We start from the raw sequence: 19123 nt of genomic DNA, 5'->3' as shown, positions 1-19123 counted from the left end.
ATTCCATTTAGCCCTGCCAGTGTGGTTAGACTGCAGCTCACATTGCAAAACTGCAATAAACCCCCTTCTCGAGCTTAGCACTGCCCCCCCGGTGAAATGAAAGAGCCAGGACCTTTGCCTTTCTAGAGGGGAGTGGAGGATGGCTCTGCAGCGGGATAAGGAACTGGAGAGTCTCACACCCGGCTTCTAGGAAAACAGGGATGCAGAAGAATTAAACAATGAAAAAGGGAATCTATTCACAGCTAAGTGGGCTAAACCTGCCCAAGCAAGAGGGGGCTTCTCTTCCATCAAGAGCATTCTTCTCCCAGGAGGTTGGCTCAGCACCTGCTCTGTCAGTTTGTCATGGATCTCCAAGGATTAGCAATTCAAACCTATTGAGTGGTAACAGCAGGTAGAGGGGATGGGGCAGGGCCAGCCACCAGGATCAGCAGCATGGAGGGGACCTCAACTGCACTGAAGACTGGGACACAATCAAGTTTTGCGCTCCAGTCCAGAACAGGGAAAAGGGCCCATTTACACTCCTCATTTTAACCAGTCTGTAACTAACTGCCCAAATTCAGCCTGTATCTGTCATGAGGACAGACTGGGAGTGGCTGAGCTAGGGGGAGGAGAGGAGATATGCCTGAAGGGCCCCAGTGCACCAGCCTAAAGCACAAGCCATGTAAGAGACCATACCTGTGCTGACTGAGCACCAGATGGGCCAGCTGCAGGACCACAGAAGACAGCATCTCACTGCTTATGTAGCATCAGATGTTAGAGCCCTGCACGTGGTAAACCCGACCCTCTGCCCACAGCTCGGTTCTGAAAAAAAAGCTAGAGCCTCCCCGTTTGAGGCAGGATAATGCTTGGGCCATTATTCAGTTCTGCCAAGAACCCCATTTTCTCCCATGGTAGATGGCGTTCGAATGACCTTGGGTCAGGACACCTGAGGTGGGCCAAAATCACAGACTTGCAGTTAAAACACAGTTTGCAGACTGCAGCCCTGAGACCTGCAGGGTAGGGAGAAGGCAGAGTGAGCTGGGCCCGGGGAATACACCCCCTTCTCCTTGCTGACAACTAGAGGAAGAAAAGGAGACAGAACAATGAAAGAACTGGCATGTGGAGACATACACAGAAAGGAGTTTATTTTCCCCACCACTGGAATTATGAAATCACAGCAGCAGAGTTCAATATATTTACAAAGTAGCCCAACACTCCTCAGAGATAATGAGAACAAATGCCAAGGACAGGGGCCCTGATAAAGAACAGAGGTAAATCCAAGCTCTGCAGCGGACCTGCTTGACACAAGCAGCGGAGAGGGTGGGGAGGAAGGGCTAGACCATAGCGGGAGTGTTTTTAATAGGGGGCCACAGAACAATGGCACCACCTTACCACTAGGTGTTCAACCTTAACACAGCTACTCTAAAAGGGGCAACATGCACTTTTAGGCAACGTGAGGAAAGCTGCACGCAGCGATCACTCACTGCCCACAAGCCAAGGGCACCCAGTCCAGCCTTGTCTACACCAAGGGAAAACATCAGATGTGCAGCTCCCTCTAAGGGCAGCTCCTGGTTAGGCAAAATGGTCACAAAAAACCACCTGTTCCCCATCCCCGCTGGGGCTTCCATTGGCACTGCTGCTTCTGGAGCTTGGTGGGTCTGAATCTTACCAGTACAGACAAGGGCCCCTGGTGTTCTGCTTATGTCTTTTTGCACAGCTCTGTTGCTCCCAGTTTCCTCTGGCCAGCACTACTGAGTGGGACAGCTTTGCACACTCAAGGGCAGGATATTTCCGCTGGCTGCAGTGTACCTAAGCTTTGGGATTCATTCTAGACTGTTAGCCACCTTAGGTTGTCCATGACCCCTTCACATTTCTTCAGTGTCTGTGAAACCAGGGTCAAGGCCTGAGTGGGAGCTGGTCACTGACCCCAGCTCTGTCACTGCTGCATCACTCGAAGTGCTCATTCGTTCATTTCCAGCCGGATGCCTCAGTCAGTCAAAGGACTTGACTGGTGCACTGCACAATCCCCACTTCAGATCCTACGATCCTCTAGTTTGGAGCTATTAATGTGTTTCAAATGCTCCTCGCAGGGAGGAGATTCTGGGTGTGTGCACACATGGTTGGGGGGGGGCAAATAAGCTTTCTGAATACACAGGAGTCAATAGACTTGCTCCTGCTTCAGCCACTGACAGTGTTAAAGCTTCAACTTTGGCAACACTTGTATACTTAAGACATCAGGGTCTCCTACAAGTTGACTCAATGCGTATCAGGACTATTGCTACTGCACAAAGCAGGTTGGCTTCTAGCTCTGGGCACAGAGATTTCCAGGTCTACCCTGATGCCATTCTTGGCAGGTCACTTCAAACAGTAACACAGGAAAGCAGTGCAGGAATCCTTCCTATTCAATTGGCTAGGCTTGTTACCTCGGTAGTAACTTCGCCAGATAATAACCAAAGCAGCACAAGGTAACTTGGTAAGACATCACACGCTCCCTGCAAGGTTCACTTCAATGTGAGACCTTTCATATCCAACCAGCCTACAGTTTATTTAGCATCAGCCTGCTCTCCACTCATACTTGAAATAACCGAATGCTGGAGAGAGACAGAGAAGAGGATTTCAGTTCCAGGTGTAAGGGAAAGACAAGGCAGTGTCTACACAGCCTCCTTCCTAGGCTAGAAAGGAAAGAGTTCGGTGAGAAAGAGAATTGGATGCCAGTGAGAAGAGATGACGCTGCACACGAGAAGCCCCTTTCCTCCCCCTGAGCTGGAGGAGAGCACACAGAGAGCTCAAAGCCACAAGTGTGGTTTGGAATCGTCTTTCAAGAGGCATAGGAACCAGTGAAAGTGGCATGAAGCTAAGCAAGGGATTTAGAGGCAACTGATGACAGTTACTTGAGGCTGGAATTCATTGGCTGAGGTACAGAATTGTCCTTTTAAAAGCATCAGAGTTGAAAAATTAATCCCTGCCCTGTGACTGAGGTGGTGTGCTTGCCCCAGTTCACAGCAGACAAATGGCCACCTCATAGAAGCCAGCCACCACAATGGGTACCCTGGGTGGCACCCTTAGCAGAGAGGCTAAGGAATGAACAAACGGATTTTCCCAGGAAGTGCCTCCAGCTCAGGACTGAGGCACATTTATTGGCCAACATCTATAAGAAGCTTGCCCAGCCCACTTCTGTGCTCTCTCTACTCTGGCCAGTGAGCAGATTCTAGGGCTATCAAGTTGGCAGCTTCACCAATAATCACTTTTGAGCTTTCATACGGGTCCCTATGAGGCACAGTCTAGTGCTTCCATGGTAGTGTAATGCAGCATCCCCATCTTTTCAAAGTGTAATAATGAATCTACTCTGGAAGTGAATAGATCTTCATGTTCATTAACCTGAGACCAGCTGTAGGAAAACTGTCACCACCCGGCACTACGGGACAGATGGACCTTTCACAGCCCCAGGCCTATGGGAAGCAGTTAACTGCACTTCAGGAACTTTGTGTCTTCAAACACTTCTTTTAATAAATATTTTATACTCACCAGCTGGGTTGGAATTCAAGTATTTCACTCCAGAGCACAGCAAAGAGGTTTTAGAGACCCACAGTTAAACATACTGTCCCACCAGCATGCTGCTGCTGCTGTCGTCACATCACCAAGCCTATTGCAAGGGCGTGGCCAAGCTGTGGTACACAAGGGTTAGGGACTCCAGAAAAGGAAACTGTTGCAGGAGAGGAGTGGCAATTTTAGGAAGATGTGGCAAAGGCAGGAGCAAGGGAGCTACATTGTGCACGTCATGGGTCAGATGTGCACGTTCTGATCTCTGCAGTAATATGCTACTGGAAGTGCACAAACTGCTATGAGTCATTCCACAGCCTGACATCTATGCACGCTTTCGAGCAGTTCCCCTCATTCTGAGGCTGCTAGTTTACAGCAGAGCTGTCCTGCCACAGGAGAATGCTCATGAGTGTTATCAGAGGAACACTTTGGCACCAGCACCTTTGTTGTTTCACTACCAGCTACAAGGGAGAGTGTACACGAGCACAGCGGCATTACATGCCGCAGTAGGTGAACATGGCCACTAATAGACTTGAATCTCCACTTGAAAATGTGTGCTAGAGGAGATTTGTGCAATAAGGGGATCCCTCCTCTCCTCCTCAGAAATTCAGAACTTGCCCCGTACCTGGGCAGTGTAACAGTTAAGAAGCACACAATGACGTTTACTGAGAGGAAATAAGTAGTAATGCAAAGGCAGCCCGGGATCACAGAAAACCTTACAATGAGTATTTGCTTGTGCTAAAGAGGCAGGTTTAGCCCTTGCAACATCACCCTGTGTTGAGATCATCACTTACAGAGTACGTTCCCAAAACCAACCGGCAGGGGAGTGAGCAGCAGAATTCAGAGGCCCAAACACTGGGAGACCTCAATGATAGAACAAAACAGAAAGACAGACACCAGTCCCAGGAAGCAAAAATGAAAGTTGTTACGATCGAGTGAAGATGCCATCTTCTCTTGTAGTGACTCCCAGGGTCCTGTGTCCCCAGCCTGTTGGATCCAGCAAGTTTTATCCCTTGTGCACCAAGGGGAAGGGAAGCACGGTATCCATCACCGCAAGTGAAGGGTCAGTACGACCGTCAGGATCACCCCCAAGAAAAGGACAAAGGGAAGCCAGGTCTTCATGAACCCCCCTATGCTGCAAGAGAGAGAAAGAGGATTCAAGAGAGACCCGGTTGAAAAGGGATAATGAGGGTGTGTATGGGGGTAGGGAGGGAGAGAAATGTTTGGGGATAATTGGAGAGTTGCAGGCCAGAAAGGGAGGAACTATCATCCTAACTGTTGACTCATATTTACCCTGTCATCCACTGTAACCCCTAGATCCCTTTGTGCAGCATTTTCTCCTAGGCAGCCCTTTCTCAGCTTGTACATGTGCAACTGATTGTTCCTTCCTAAGCGGAGCACTTTGCATGTGTCCTTACTGAATTTCATCCTGTTTACTTCAGACCATTTCTCCAGTTTGTCCAGGTCATTTGAATTTTAATCCAATCCTCCAAAGCATTTGCAACCCCTCCCAGCTTGGTATCACCCACAAACTTCGTAAAAGTATACTCTGTGCCCTGATCCACATCACTGATGAAGATATCGAACAGAACCAGACCCAGAACTGAGCTGTGTGGGACCCCACTTGATATGCCCTTCCAGCTTGGTCTCTGCTGTCGGTTCAAATCCAGCCCAGCAGTTAGCACTGGCTGGTTATTTGGTGGCTAATATGAAAGGGGACAGTGACATCAGATCAGTCCTAGGGCATAAATTCCCATGTTACAAAAATGCAATGAAATGTCATTACAGTTGGCAATCTGAGTATAAGGGCCAAGGACTGAATAAGGCACGGGGACTGAACTCCCCTAAAAGCCCCTAGAACCCCCTCCCAACAGGGGCAAAACATATTGGCAGGACAGCATTGGGGAAGCTTGTACTCTACTGCCCTGCTCTGTGGCTAGAGAGGATCACATTCTCCAAGACTGAGAAACTGACACTAAAGTTTTTTTGTTTAAAAAGCACACGTGAATGCTATTATGGTGCTGAAAGAAGTTTTGGTGGTAAAGGCCTGGGAGAAAAATCCAAAGAGCAGTGAGTGGAAGTCCTAATAAAAAAAAACGGGACTTGTTCTATTACAACATAAAAGAGAGAGAAGAAAATGGGTGACTGGCTGACACAGGCCACTGCCAAGTATGGTCACAGTTATGAACATTACAAGCGGTGGCCAGACCTCGGGGTCAGGCAGCCAAAGACTTCCTGGGGAGCTATAGACTAGGATTTGCTTTAGATTGCACTTTTCATAGGCCAAGCCCCCAACAGCATTGAACCCTAGTGTCTCAGGAGATCCCAAGCTCAGCAAAACCTCACCACACCTTGGCCTTTAACGGAGATATAGGGTTGCTCAGGACACTGGTGATCTTTTTCCTCTTGAGCTTTCACCAGTCATGGGAATCTGCTCTTAACAGCTTGGTAAAAAGGACAGCAAGCCTGCCAACTTAGCTCTGTGCTAATGTCAGGATTCCTTATAGGCACTGAGCCCACAATCATCCAGCCAAGGGCAGGTATGCCGCCAGCTGAGCCCTACCCTTCTCAATACACAACTGAAAGACATATGGGTGAAAAGCTTAACCTCGTCTCTCTGGGGTAGAGAGAAACACTGAGGGCTCAGAAACTTTGAGAAGCTAGCCCTCGTCTGCTCGACCTGGATTGGTCTGCAACTCACCTTACATACTTCCCATACAGGAAGGAGAGGAAGCAAAGTTTGACCATGTTCCAGGAGCTGCTGTTATCGTATCTCATCAGGTTTAAGGCCAGAGCCACATGGGAGTGGCAGTTGTCACAGCAAAGATTGTGCTATAATAGAAAGGGACATGAAGTTAGAATTTTTCAGTCTCCATTAGGTTCCTCTAGGTCCACCCCATTTCTGTCTGGGGCAGGACTGTCCCCTAAAATTAGCCAGATAAGAAAGTTCTCCAGGGCAGGGAGACAATCTAACAGAACTCAACAAGACCCCAATCCTACTGGTGCTTTTGCATGCTAGTTCAGAACTAGCTCCTGAGAGGGTATATTCCCCAGGGCTTACTTGCCGTTCAGCACTAAGTAAGCAGCAGGATTCTGATTCTGTATTTCCTCAGAGATGGAGGACCAGTGCAAGAACATAAGCTTTTCACTAGGCAAGTGTGAAGATGCAGAGACATGAGCATGACACAGAAAACAGTCAAGAACTGGCTTTGAGCACATAGCTCTTATCAACTGCTTCACAAAATGGATCAACCCATCAAGAACTTTCATTTCACAGACTGGAGAAGAGCAGGAAACATTACAAGATTTGTCCAAGCTCTAGAAGAGAAGCATTTTGTTAAGAAAAAATACAAAGCAAATCCTGTTTCACTGCACCTGGTTAAATCAAGACTAGTAAGGCTGGGCATCAAGTCTTACCATTCGATGCTTATACTCTTCAGAGGCATCATGCACAGCCGTATCCCAAGCATTGGGACCGCTGGAGTACACTTTGGTGGGATCCAGTTTCCAGTACCTGACAAGGAAGACAACAGAACCCCTAGTTTAAACGCTAGACCTTCTACTCTTTCACAGTTTTCTTTCCTTCCCCACTAAGGGGCTATTTAAAGCAGGAGACAGCAGACAAACCCACAGTCATCCATTAATGAGGCTCAGTGAACTCAAGGAACTGCATTGTTCAAGAGAGGTGCATGTGATAAGAGGGCATCAGGAGCCTATGCTTAACTGCCCCCCAAACATAAAGCAGTTACACCTTGGATAGCAAGGGATTACTGTACATGTAACAAATTAGGTTCTGAACTCCAGTTTTCATGTGGAATTTAAAACCCTAATTCTATCCACATACTTGTTTATTTGAATAAAAGTACAAAAATCAGGAGCTGATGAACAAATATTTTGATTTGCATTGTGGCAAATAAAAACATCAAAACCAAGATGTGAATATGAACTGTTTCTCACTCAATTTTTGATATCACTTACTTTCAGCAACTGATTGCCACAAATTCTACTTTAATATGAAGTTTTAACTGCTGTAATAGTCATGTAAATATTGACTCTCTCATTATTTTAATACCATAACTTTCCAGTCATGCTTCTAATCAGAGATTTAATGTAATGTTCTCTCCTGGGAAGCACAGATACGCTAGCTGCCCCATTGAATTAGGGCCTTTGATCTCGGAGAACATTACCCATATTACAACACATTTATGTTGGTTTCAGTGAATTAAGGACATTTCCATGTGAATGTGTTAAAAGTTTAATAAAATGAAACAGTGGCACTTACTTCACCGGCTTCCCAAATGCCATGTTGTCTTCCTACACAAAAGGGAAAGATCTCTCAGAATACAGATTACACAAAATTCAATACACGTGTCTTTCCTGGAAGGCCAGACTCTAGGCTTGTTTAGTGGTATGAGTTACCGGAAATTATCAAGTTCTTTCCTCAGTAGTCTCATTTTACCTAGACACAGATCATATTTGTATGCACACAGATTTAGATTCTCATTAATACTGATTCTACTGCTGTTGGAATGCAAGTTCGGTTCTATGTACATTGCTACATCTTCCATCTTTATGGCACATATACCTTATTGTTTCCTTCTTGATTCCCTTTATTTCAGAATTGTAACAGAGTTTTTCACCTATTGATAAAAGCACATCTGCTGGTCTCCCAGTGTGAATTACACAGACAGACTAAATCCATCACATTAAGATTTAGCCTGACAGAGTGAGTATAACTTGTGTGTTGACAAGTGGGCATGACTTTCAGTCAGTCCAATGAAATCACGTTATTGTAAAATGCATCTTCTCCTAGCCCCCTCAATCTCTAAGTTACACTAATATTGGACTCCTGATTTTGACCCCAAAATGGCAACATTCACCTGTGTTGTGGGACACATCAGACTAACCCTTGCCACTGGAATCTAATGCTTCTCTGGAAGTACAAGAGGTCCAAAGACACCCTTCCCTTATTGCTCAAGAAAACAAATTAGCCCATCCTTGATCGCAGTAACCAGCTTATCTGCGCTGGCCAGCCCTCAACACAAAGGTGACTAACATGGCTGTATCTGCCCTGAATCCAATACAGAGTTAGCCAGTGGAAAAAATGAAACATGCAGCTGTTCTCTGCTCTTCAGGGATTTACGCAGCAATTATTTCAAGCTTTCATTTCACTTTGGAAATGCGAAACATCGAGAGAACTGTTCACAAGCATTTGAGGAAAGCAGGAACCAGGCCAACTTCATGCTCCTCATTTATCAACCAGAATCATACTTTACTTACAGAGACGTAATAAGGGCCCGCAAAGTCCCGAATGACTCCAGTCGACGTACAGATACCCATGTGGCCGATGACAGGGAAGAGCCATCTACCAAGGTAACAAATGAAATGTCTGAGTCAAATGTCTCGCTCTGATCACATGCCCCTGCTAGAATGGCTACACAATGATCGGTGTGGTACAAAATAGACAGAGGAAGCAAGTTAGATGTAGGTGTGTGGGGTTGGGGAAAGAGACATGACAACTAGCTGAGCAGAAATTGGCAGAGCTAGGTCACACAGACACACACACACACACACACACACAGGTAGGAGAATATGAAAGCAGATAATGTCCAAACCCACACCTCCCCTGACAAGCAATTCCACAAATGTAGGCTTTTTTGCATTGGCACCAAGACTTTAAGCTTTTAATATGATGAACTGCAGTTATTACAAGGACAGGAGTCTCAGGGCCTGATGCTGCTCTCAAAATACACCACTGCGCACACCATCTGAGACCAGGAAGGAATGAGCACTTCAATCTTTCTGAAGCAAAAATCCCATTTTGTTTATCTGGGGAAATGCACTGGCTCTAGAAGGAAGCTTTCTTGAAGACAAATTGAATCTCCTAAGTTATCAGTGAAAACAATTATTAGGTCATCTAACCCATCTTTATACCAATACTTACAATAATACAAATACTTCAACATCACCACCACCACCTAGGAGCCCTAGTCACGGACCAGGTCCCTGCAATGCTCAGCACCGTACAAACACAGGTCCCTGCCCCAAGGGGTTTACAATCTAAGTCTAGAACAAGAGACACCAGGGCTGTTTTGCATTGAAAACTAGTTGTGTGTGTCCCAGACTACGGGCTTCCACCACTAGGAAAAATATTTCCTAGCCTAAACGGTCCTGCTGTTCCAAAGGTTTCTTGACATCATTTTATATTTTTATCCCATTATCTTGTGCTATCCTAAAATCTTCTCCTCCCTCCTTGGTATTTACAGCCTTCAGGAACTAGCAGAGTTACGTCCCCCACCCTAACGCTATGTCTACACTACAAGCGCTGCAGCTACGCCACTGTAGCGTAGACGCTTCCGACATCAACGGAAGGGTTTTTGTTGTTGTTATTAATTCACCACTCTACAAGGCAGTAGACCTAGCTGTGTCTACGCTGGAGGTTAGGCTGACCTAACCACAGCATTCAGGGTGCAACTGTTTTCACAGTCCTGAGTGACAGTTGCTAGGTTGATCTAATTTTCAAGCGCAGACCAGGCCGTAGTTGTTGTTTAGCACTAAATATTTATAGGCTGGGCTAAGCCAATCTCCCCAGCCCCCTAATGACTTTTATTTACTTTTCACCATTTACACTGTTTATTGTTTGCATTTCACTAACTTGGACAATGAAAACAAATCAGGCACTTTCACTTTTACACAGGGGGAGTTTTATAGTCAATTTCACGTTTTGATTGCCATATACCGGCATGATGGTGTTCAGGACCGGCTCTAGGCACCAGCAAAGCAAGCACGTGCTTGGGACGGCACACTTCCAGGAGCGGCATTCCAGCCATCCTTTTTTTCGGGGCAGTTGCGCTCTCGGAGCTGCGCCACTTAGACAGGGCGATGGCGCCGTGCCTCCGGCCGCAACAGGAAGGCAAAGCCCCATCCCCAGAATGCTGAGCTGCCAGGGCCCAGCTGCTACCTGGGGAGGAGAGGGTGAGTCCTGCCAGGGAGCTGGGGCTGCACTGCCTTGTGCCACCCCTTATACTGGGGCTTCTCTGCGTGGCCAGGCGGGGGAGCAGTAAAGCCCCTGCAGGCGCTGGGAGAAGGTAACATCACTCCCTCCACTTCCAGCGCCGCCTGCGAGCCCCAGACCCACCTGAGCTTGGGGCAGCAAAAACCTAGAGCCGGCCCTGATGTTGTTGGGGCTGAAGTTCTAAATCAGGGGTAGGCAAACTTTTTGGCTCGAGGGCCACATCAGAGGGCAAAACCGTAAGGATAGCCGCGCAGATAGCCGCATAGAGAAGGCTGTGCCCCCAAAACAGCCTTGCCCCCACCCCCTATCCAACCCCTCCTACTTTCTACCCTAACTGCCCCCATCAGAACTCCCCACCCATCCAACCCCTCTGCTCCTTGTCCCCTGACCACCCGCTCCCAGGACCCCTGCCCCTAACTGCCCCCCAGGGACCCCACCCCCATTCAATCACCCCTGCTCCTGTCCCGATTGCCCTGACCCCTATCCACACTCCCTGGGACCCCACCCTCTATCCAATCTCCCTGTTCCCCATTCCCCCTGAACCTCTGCCCATCCAACCGCCCTCCTGCTCCCTGCCCCATATTCAACCGCCTGGCCCCGACCCCCTCACCATGTCGCTCAGAGCAGCATGTCTGGAGCCACGCCTCCCGGCCAGAGCCACACACACTGCCACGCTGCCCTGCATGAGCGTGCAGCCCTGCTGTCCAGAGAGCTGCCCACGCGGCAGCGTGGCTGCAGGGGAGGGGCCAGGGGCAAGCTGCCCAGCCAGGAGCTCAGGGGCTGGGCAGGGTGGGCCCGCAGGCCGTAGTTTGCCCACCTCTGTTCTAAACATTGCAGAAGACTCATAGACTCTAGGACTGGAAGGGACCTCGAGAGGTCATCGAGTCCAGTCCCCTGCCCTCATGGCAGGACCAAATACTGTCTAGACCATCCCTAATAGACATTTATCTAACCTACTCTTAAATATCTCCAGAGATGGAGATTCCACAACTTCCCTAGGCAATCTATTCCAGTGTTTAACTACCCTGACAGTTAGGAACTTTTTCATGTCTACATTAAAAAGAGTACCTAGTTTTACAACTCTAAATTCAGATATCGGGACTGAATGGCCCAGGGGACTGGGAAGAGAGGAGGAAATTTTGATAATTGTGCCAAACAACAAGAAATTTCACAACATCACAACCATCTCATGACATTTCTGATGATCCTGCAGGAAGTCGTCAATACTGATATGGGAGGGGAAATCCAGAGGAAAACAAAGATACCCAGTAGTCTGCTAAAAGGAGCTCCTTAATCAGCTAATTAAAAAGCTGAAAAGATTTTTTCCCCTCACTTTTCTTTTTTAAACAGTACTTTGGGAAGAGACAAAGCCTGGAATGTTTAAGCAGGTGAAAACAGAAGTTAGAATGAAAGCTGGTCTGCAACCTTAGAGCATTCATTAACATGAAAACTGTAATATGGTTTTTCTTCCTCACCAAAGGTTGAAGGGCTATCATTCAGATTTCTAGTACACTGCATAAAATATCTTTTCTCCCTTGTCTCAGCTCTGCTACAACTAGACCCTAGCCTCTGAAAAAAACTAGCAAACAAATCAAAATAATTTCATTATGGCTTTGGATGTTTTAGTCAGATTGCAGCAAAAGGTTATATTGCTTCCAAATGCCTCTTTCTAGTGTGCTGATTTTGCATGTACTTGTTCCGTTATCACTAGAGATGGCTGTGTTTGGGTTGCTTCCATCATTACAAAGGAATTGTAAATATTTTTTCTCAAATTGTTTCAAACTATTTAATAAATAAGTTAATTGTTTAAAACCGTTAATAAATCCACATGCTGCTACACTAGGCATATCTAGAGCCAACTGTAAACATTCACGCAGCCACTCAGATGCAGCTTTGACAAGAGACCATGCCTTCTTACAGAAAAACCTGAGAAGTCATGGGGTTTGCACTACACAAGTGTACATGCTATACGGTCTTAGTGAGGAGAAAAGCCACAGAGAAAGCAGTGATTGTGAGTGGGCTCCTGGCTGCCCTAGTGATCATCCATGCCCATTTTAGTGGGAAGCTTCTATTAGATTTGAAGCATAGGAGAGGCAAAGGGAAAGAACCTTCATGGTTCCTAATTGGACCCCAAGGATCCACCATTTCTACCCGCTAACCCAGAGCCACGCTTCACAGCTACTATATGTATTTAGGAAAAGGGGCCAGGACGCTGTCGACTTCATCAAGCTACTCCCGGTCAAGCAGGCTCTCCTGTGACTCCGGGGCGGGATGAACTGCCTCTGCAGCACTGCATCTGAGGAAGTGGGTATTCACTCATGCTCCAATACGTCTGTTAGTCTATAAGGTACCACAGGACTCTCTGCTGCTTTTACAGATCCAGACTAACACGGCCGCCCCTCTGATACTCTGCAGCGCTGCCAGTTCCGGCAGGACAAGGGCGCTAGACACTGGACATCCAGACCCGGGTCTCCACACGAGCAGCGCAGAGCCCCTTGGCTTTCAGAGGCTCGTGCTGGTCCCTCCGCTCACGTTTTCCCTACGGGCTCCAGAGTGGCAGCCGCGTTAGTCTGCGTCGGCAGAAACAAGGGGGAGCCCCCGTGGCACCGCACAGCCCCCCGCGGAGGACGCGGGTTCCAGCCGCGGGAAGCTGGTGCTCAGAGAAAGGCGTTAGTGTCTCCGGTGCGACAAGGCCGCCGCGTTTCTCCCACCCCTCGTGTTCAGCGGGGGAGTCACGCTGGGCCGCGGGGTCGGTCCCAGCCCAGGGAGGGATCCGTACGGCACTACCCGCCGCCCCGGATCCTTCCCGGCGGGAAGCGTCACTTGCCCGCGGAGCTGGTCTCACTTCGCAACGGATTTAAGCCCCCCCCCCGCCCGGGGATAAGCAGCCCAGGCGGTCCGGGCGCGCAGCAGCACGTGCCCCATGGCCGCGCTCCGGGGCCTCGCTAGGCGGCCCCCCCATGTCTAACCGGGGGGGGGGGCAGCGCCGGACACACGGAGCTGCCGCGCGGCGCACTCACGTCAGCACGGGGATTGGCGTCCACACCACGCAGTAGGGGAAGCGGCCCCGCTCGGGCTCCAGCCCGGCCCCCCCGCCATTAAACTGCTTCATCTTCCCCCCAGCGGCCTCCGCTTCCGCCATCGCCGGGGAGCGCGTCACTTCCTGGAGACCGCGCGCGCTTCCGGGGCCGTCGGGTAAGCAGGGAGAGCGGGGGGCGCGCCGGCCGCTGGCTGGGTTGTCGCTGCTGCCTTTGGGCGCGTGTACCGGCCGCTCGCGCCCGCCCCGCCCCTCGTCCCTCATATACCCCCAGCCCCGCCTCCAGCCCCCCATACATCCCCCCCACCCCGCCCTGCCCCTCGTCCCTCATATACCCCCAGCCCCGCCTCCAGCCCCCCATACATCCCCCAACCCCGCCCCCAGCCCCTCATACATCCCCCCCACCCCGCCCTGCCCCATGTCCCTCATATACCCCCAGCCCCCCATACATCCCCCCACAAACCACCCTGCGCCCGCCTCCCATACATCCCCCCCACCCCGCCCTGCCCCTCGTCCCTCATATACCTCCAGCCCCGCCCCCAGCCTCCCATACATCCCCCCCACCCCGCCCTGCCCCTCGTCCCTCATATACCCCCAGCCCCCCATACATCCCCCCACAAACCACCCTGCGCCCACCTCCCGTACATCCCCCCCACCCCGCCCTGCCCCTCGTCCCTCATATACCCCCAGCCCCCCATACATCCCGCCCCCGCCCCCAGCCTCCCATACATCCCCCCCACCCCGCCCTGCCCCTAGTCCCTCATATACCCCCCAAGCCCGCCCCCAGCCCCCCATACATCCCCCCACCCCGCCCTGTCCCTAGTCCCCCATATACCCCCCCAACCCAGCCTCCCATACATCCCCCCCAAACCACCCTGTGCCTGCCTCCCATACCCCTCCCCCCCAGCCACCTTGCCCCTAGTCTCCCATACAGCCCCCGGCACTGCCCCCATACATCCCCCCCCAAACCACCCTGCCCCCAGCCTCCCATACATCCCCCCACCCCACCCAAAGCCACCCCGCCTCTAGTGTCTCATACCCCCCCGGCACTGCCCCCATACATCCCCCCCAAACCACCCTGCCCCTGCCTCCCATACATCCCCCCCGCCCAAAGCCACCCTGCCCCAGCCTCCCATACACCCCCCAAACCTGCCCCTAGCTTCTCATACATCCCCCAACCCCACCACCCGCCTCCCATATATCCCCCAAGCCACCCTGCCCCTAGCCTCCCATACACTGCCCCCCCATAAAACTACCCTGGCCCTAGCTCCCCAAATACCACCCCCCTGGCCCTAGCCCACCATTAAGCCACCCTTCCTCTAGCCTCCCATACATACCACAAGCCCTGCCCCCCCAAAGCTATCCTGCCCCTAGCCTCCCATATACTCCCCCCCAGCACTGCCTCCCTATAAAGGCACCCTGCCTGTAGCTCCCCATGCACACACCCCCAGCCCCTCAATAGGGCCCTCCCACAGAACTGGAGCTGGGCCCTAAAGTGCACATGGGGCTGCAGATTTCCCCCACACTGGGGTGGGGGAGCACTGTGTCATCTACATACCTTTGAAGATTTGGGCCTACTTCCTGCCTAAACCCCTTTGAGGATGTGGGTCAGGCCCTTGCGTATCCCTCCAGCCCCTCCTACAGCAGATTGATGGTTTGCAACCTCCAGAGCGAGACTCTTCCAGAGGTGTCTAGGGTGCTGATTCAAGCTCCTCGCAGGCCACCTCTTCTAGGTGATGTCAGCCCATGAGCTGGTGCCTGCTAACGGTGTCTCACCCGCGTCCTCATCGAATCTTGCATCTTTTCGCTGTCACGTTTCCACTGCTGGGTGTGATGAGATCTTTATACGAACCAGCCACGCAATGAGCCTGAGCCAAAACTCCAGCTCCAATTGTTCCCTAGACTCTCTACCAGTTCAGATTTAAATGTGAATTTTGTGACCAGGCCCTTCTCTAGCTGTGCTGAACCAGACCCGCCTTTCAAAGGACAGGAACTTTGCTATTTCCCAGACCTCTCTTCACCCCAGCTCTGTGGAGAGTCTAGAATAAATAATGAAAAAACAGCCATAAGGATTGTGTGTCATTAAAGGGGTAGCAGCTTGTGCACTGAGCCCATCTTCAAAAAAAACACAGCCTTAAAAGCAAATCATTCCCTTACACCTATGATGTGGTGCAGTATTTCTTTGATTTAAGTGCTGCTTTATACAGGCTAGATTCCTTGTGGAAAGGAAATGCTACAAATTCATATGAATTGGGAATTACATCAAAGTCCCTGGCTGGATGTCCAAAAAGGGGAATTTCTTCATTTCTTAACAAAGCGCTACCTACAACAGCTTGTGTCTAATGATGCCAAACTGACGCAGCAGGAATAGCTATGTATCGTTCCTTAGAGCTTCCCCTGAGGGATCGTCTCTTTCTTTCTCCTGACAGAAAGTCTGCATCACTGATGTTTCATCTGCATTGTGACAGGCCCAGGCAGCTGGCTGGAGCACTCCCAGTTTGGAGCCGGTACAAGCTGTCCCTGCTGCAGGAATGACAGACTTCTCTGCTTTGCCTTCTCTTTGCAAGGTTTCAGAATCCTTCCTTCCTGGGACATGCTGAGAATTTATTCATCCATTGTTGCATGAGGAGATTGGGTGTTTTTTTTTTTTTTTAAATGCCACTACCACAATAGTGCTTTTTATTCCTAGAAAGTGGCCCCAAAATAGGGTGTTGTGTTCTCAGTAGCTGGGAGACCCTTAAATCAAGGCAATTAGACTTGACAGTGACGGATGGCCATAACCTTTACTGATCAGGTCAGTATCGCTCAGCGGCACTGGCTAAACTCCAGCAGACCTAACCCTCTTTTGCCCACACTAGGTTCAGTGTAAACCCTGGGAATGGTTAGCTGGGTCTTTTCTTTGCTGTTCCAAAGTCCTGGCTGGGAATCTGTAAGGCAAACTTGAGGACATTATACTGGGTCCCAAAGTTAAAATAAATTAGGACAGATGGGAGAAAGCATAGGAACAGCAGCAGCACACCTGAGGGAGCAGGGAACTCGGTAACCATCAATCAAGAAGAGAACAGAAAATCAGGTAAAATACAAGAATAATAGAGGGAAGAAATAACACATTCCTGGCCCTTCCATTGTGAATCTGAGCCAAGGATCCTAAAGCATTTTATAAATATTAACTAAGCAAGTTTCAGACACATTCCTGTGAGGTACGGCAGGGATTGGTGCTGTGTTTGGAGCAGTAGTTACAAATCCAGAATCAAATTAGAAAAATAACTGCTTTATTAAGAAGTTGAATTCAACTACATGAGGAAGCTGAAGAAGAAATTTGTTTATTCCCGAGTTCCACCGCCACAACGTTCTCAGCAGGATACTGAGGGATAACGTGCTGTACTCGCCAGAAAATGGGTCAATTACCTGGTCCAAACCACTCTCCTTGGCTCACTGTATCCTGAAAGCAGGACCCTTGATCCTAGCTCCTACCCAAAGCTGATGAGCTACCTGGATGAGCGTTACATACAGCACACTCCTCTATGTATCCCGATTATGCTTCTAGAAGTCCTTGGTTCCTCCTTACACCAAGATCTGTGACTAATTCCCTTCAAGGTTAGAAGGTAGCTGTAATACCAGCACCCTGCCACAGCATGGGGGAGCAATGAGTAATGTTTAAAGTGTTGCAGAGTTAGAAGCCAGCTGGTGGAGCTCTGCTAGTAAAAGTCTTGGATTAGTTCCTGTGCCTATATGTCTGGCTTCATTCTGCACAAGGTCTCTTTAATGCACCAAGAGGTTGCAGTGCAATCCAAAGCATTGCATTAATAAAAGGGCTGTTTTAGGGGATGCAGTTTGTTATTAAGAAAGGCTGAGAGCATTATTCCCAATAGCTAGCAGGGTATAAATTCATAGACCATGGGGCTCATTCTCAAGTAGGAGATCATCTTGTCCCATTTCACCTCCATGCCTCTGTTTCTGTTGTGGCCTACACTTCTCACTGTTAAACTGAATTAGTGGGACTCTCTTGCCTTAAAGTTAACTGCATTAACTAGAGATTTTTTAGGAGAGAAGTAGCTGGAGAAAATAACATAGGGGAGGGAGGGTTGTTTATATGTTTTAATGCATTTCAGGCTGGAGAAAGGTTCCAGTTTGAAAACCTTGGTAACTGAGATCCTCTAGCCACAGAGCACATACAGTATAAAGACCTGCACTGCAAGCTTCCCCCATTCTCCATCAGACCTGATTAAGGGTTTGCCTTGATTAGGATTTAAAGATGTGTTGTGGGAAGATGTCAGCTAACACATTCTCAGAGTCTAGTACAGACAAGACACTGTACTTTTGTGCTAACCAGTCCACTGGAGCTAGGGTGCAACTCAACCAGCTTAGCATGTCATTGCCTTACCTACACTGAACTGTTAGAACATGGTAGTTACCATATTAGCTAACATCCTACCTTGAATGCTGAAGTAGACAATGCCTTAGAACAGTGGTCCCCAACGTGGTGGCCGCGGGTGCCATGGCACCCACCAGGTCATCGATGTACATCCGCGTACTGGCCGGCAGACAAGCATCTGCCAAAATGCCGCTGAAAAGCAGCGTCACCGCCGAAATGCCACTGATTTTCGGCAGAATTTCAGCAGCAACACTTCTTGGCGGCATTTCAACAGATGCTTGTCTGCCGGCCACAGTCCTTGGTGGCTCGTCATTCGGTGCCCACCACCAGAAAAGGTTGGGGACCACTGCCTTAGAACAACTACCCATAGGTAAGAGAGCTAAACTCAGTCTATCCAGCTCATTCTCTCCTGGACAGCTCTACTAATGTATCCTATAAGGAACCCAACTGTCCCAATGGCATTTTGATGTGGAGACTGATCTAGTATGAACTGGGTCAACACCCATTAATCTATTTCCCAGACCACAGAGAAGCCTTCAGATTGTAACACCCTTTTTCCATGCCAGGCTTCAATCTAGTAATCTGGAAGTAAATGTTGAGATGTTCCATTACCAAACCTCATGAAGAAAAAGCAAACAGAGAGTGTTCCTGCCCCCAATCAATCTCCCCTCCCAGCAAGGCCAAGCTTGTTTCAGGAAGTTTGTATTTTCACATCCAGAGCAGATGATAAAACACAAAACCCTTGAGTGTCTGATGAAAAGACTTTGCTTTGTTCTAGACAGTTAAAGGATGAATGGTCGTTGGCTGCAGCACTTCACAAGAGCATGAGGGGAAGCTGTTAAGATTTGCAAGTTGTCCTCTGCTCTGGCACCACTGTCCACATAAGCTAGAATGCCCATTTCATATTAACCAACAGGTTGGTTATTTGCTTTGTTCTTATTTAAGCTGTTAGTGTTTATAGAGGCTGCCATCCGCACAGTACAGAAGGCCAGGTTCTCTCTTTAGGCACAGAACAGGAGCAGCCATGGTGGCATCAACAGGCTACATTTCCCTTGCAGTGTCACAGAATCACAGGGCTGAAAGGACTTGGAGAATTCATCAAATCCAGCCCCTGGGCTGAGGCCAGGACCAAGACCATCCCTAGCAGGAGTTTTTCCAAGCTGTTGTAGAATCCCCA

At 49.3% G+C, this 19123-nt stretch overlaps 1 protein-coding gene and 1 long non-coding RNA gene across 2 annotated transcripts; one reads left to right on the top strand and one right to left on the bottom strand.

Annotated features, from left to right (window-relative positions):
* Positions 1-1107: 1107 nt before the first annotated feature.
* TMEM222 (transmembrane protein 222) lies at positions 1108-13686 on the bottom strand. Its single transcript, XM_050932071.1, has 6 exons — positions 13555-13686; positions 8800-8884; positions 7802-7833; positions 6937-7033; positions 6221-6351; positions 1108-4654 (listed from the first exon to the last, which is right to left on the bottom strand). Exons 1-6 carry the CDS (start codon positions 13674-13676, stop codon positions 4567-4569), a joined length of 555 nt encoding a protein of 184 aa, XP_050788028.1. The 5' UTR covers positions 13677-13686; the 3' UTR covers positions 1108-4566.
* LOC127039002 (uncharacterized) lies at positions 13632-16202 on the top strand. The gene is made up of 2 exons (XR_007770851.1): positions 13632-13729; positions 16001-16202. It is a non-coding gene; the product is annotated as an uncharacterized LOC127039002 (long non-coding RNA).
* Positions 16203-19123: the final 2921 nt, after the last annotated feature.

Source organism: Gopherus flavomarginatus, chromosome 22, assembly GCF_025201925.1.
Source record: "Gopherus flavomarginatus isolate rGopFla2 chromosome 22, rGopFla2.mat.asm, whole genome shotgun sequence".
NCBI classification, from domain to species: domain Eukaryota; kingdom Metazoa; phylum Chordata; order Testudines; family Testudinidae; genus Gopherus; species Gopherus flavomarginatus.
Note: the sequence above shows the minus strand (reverse complement) of the source record. Positions and strands in the feature narration are given on the sequence as shown.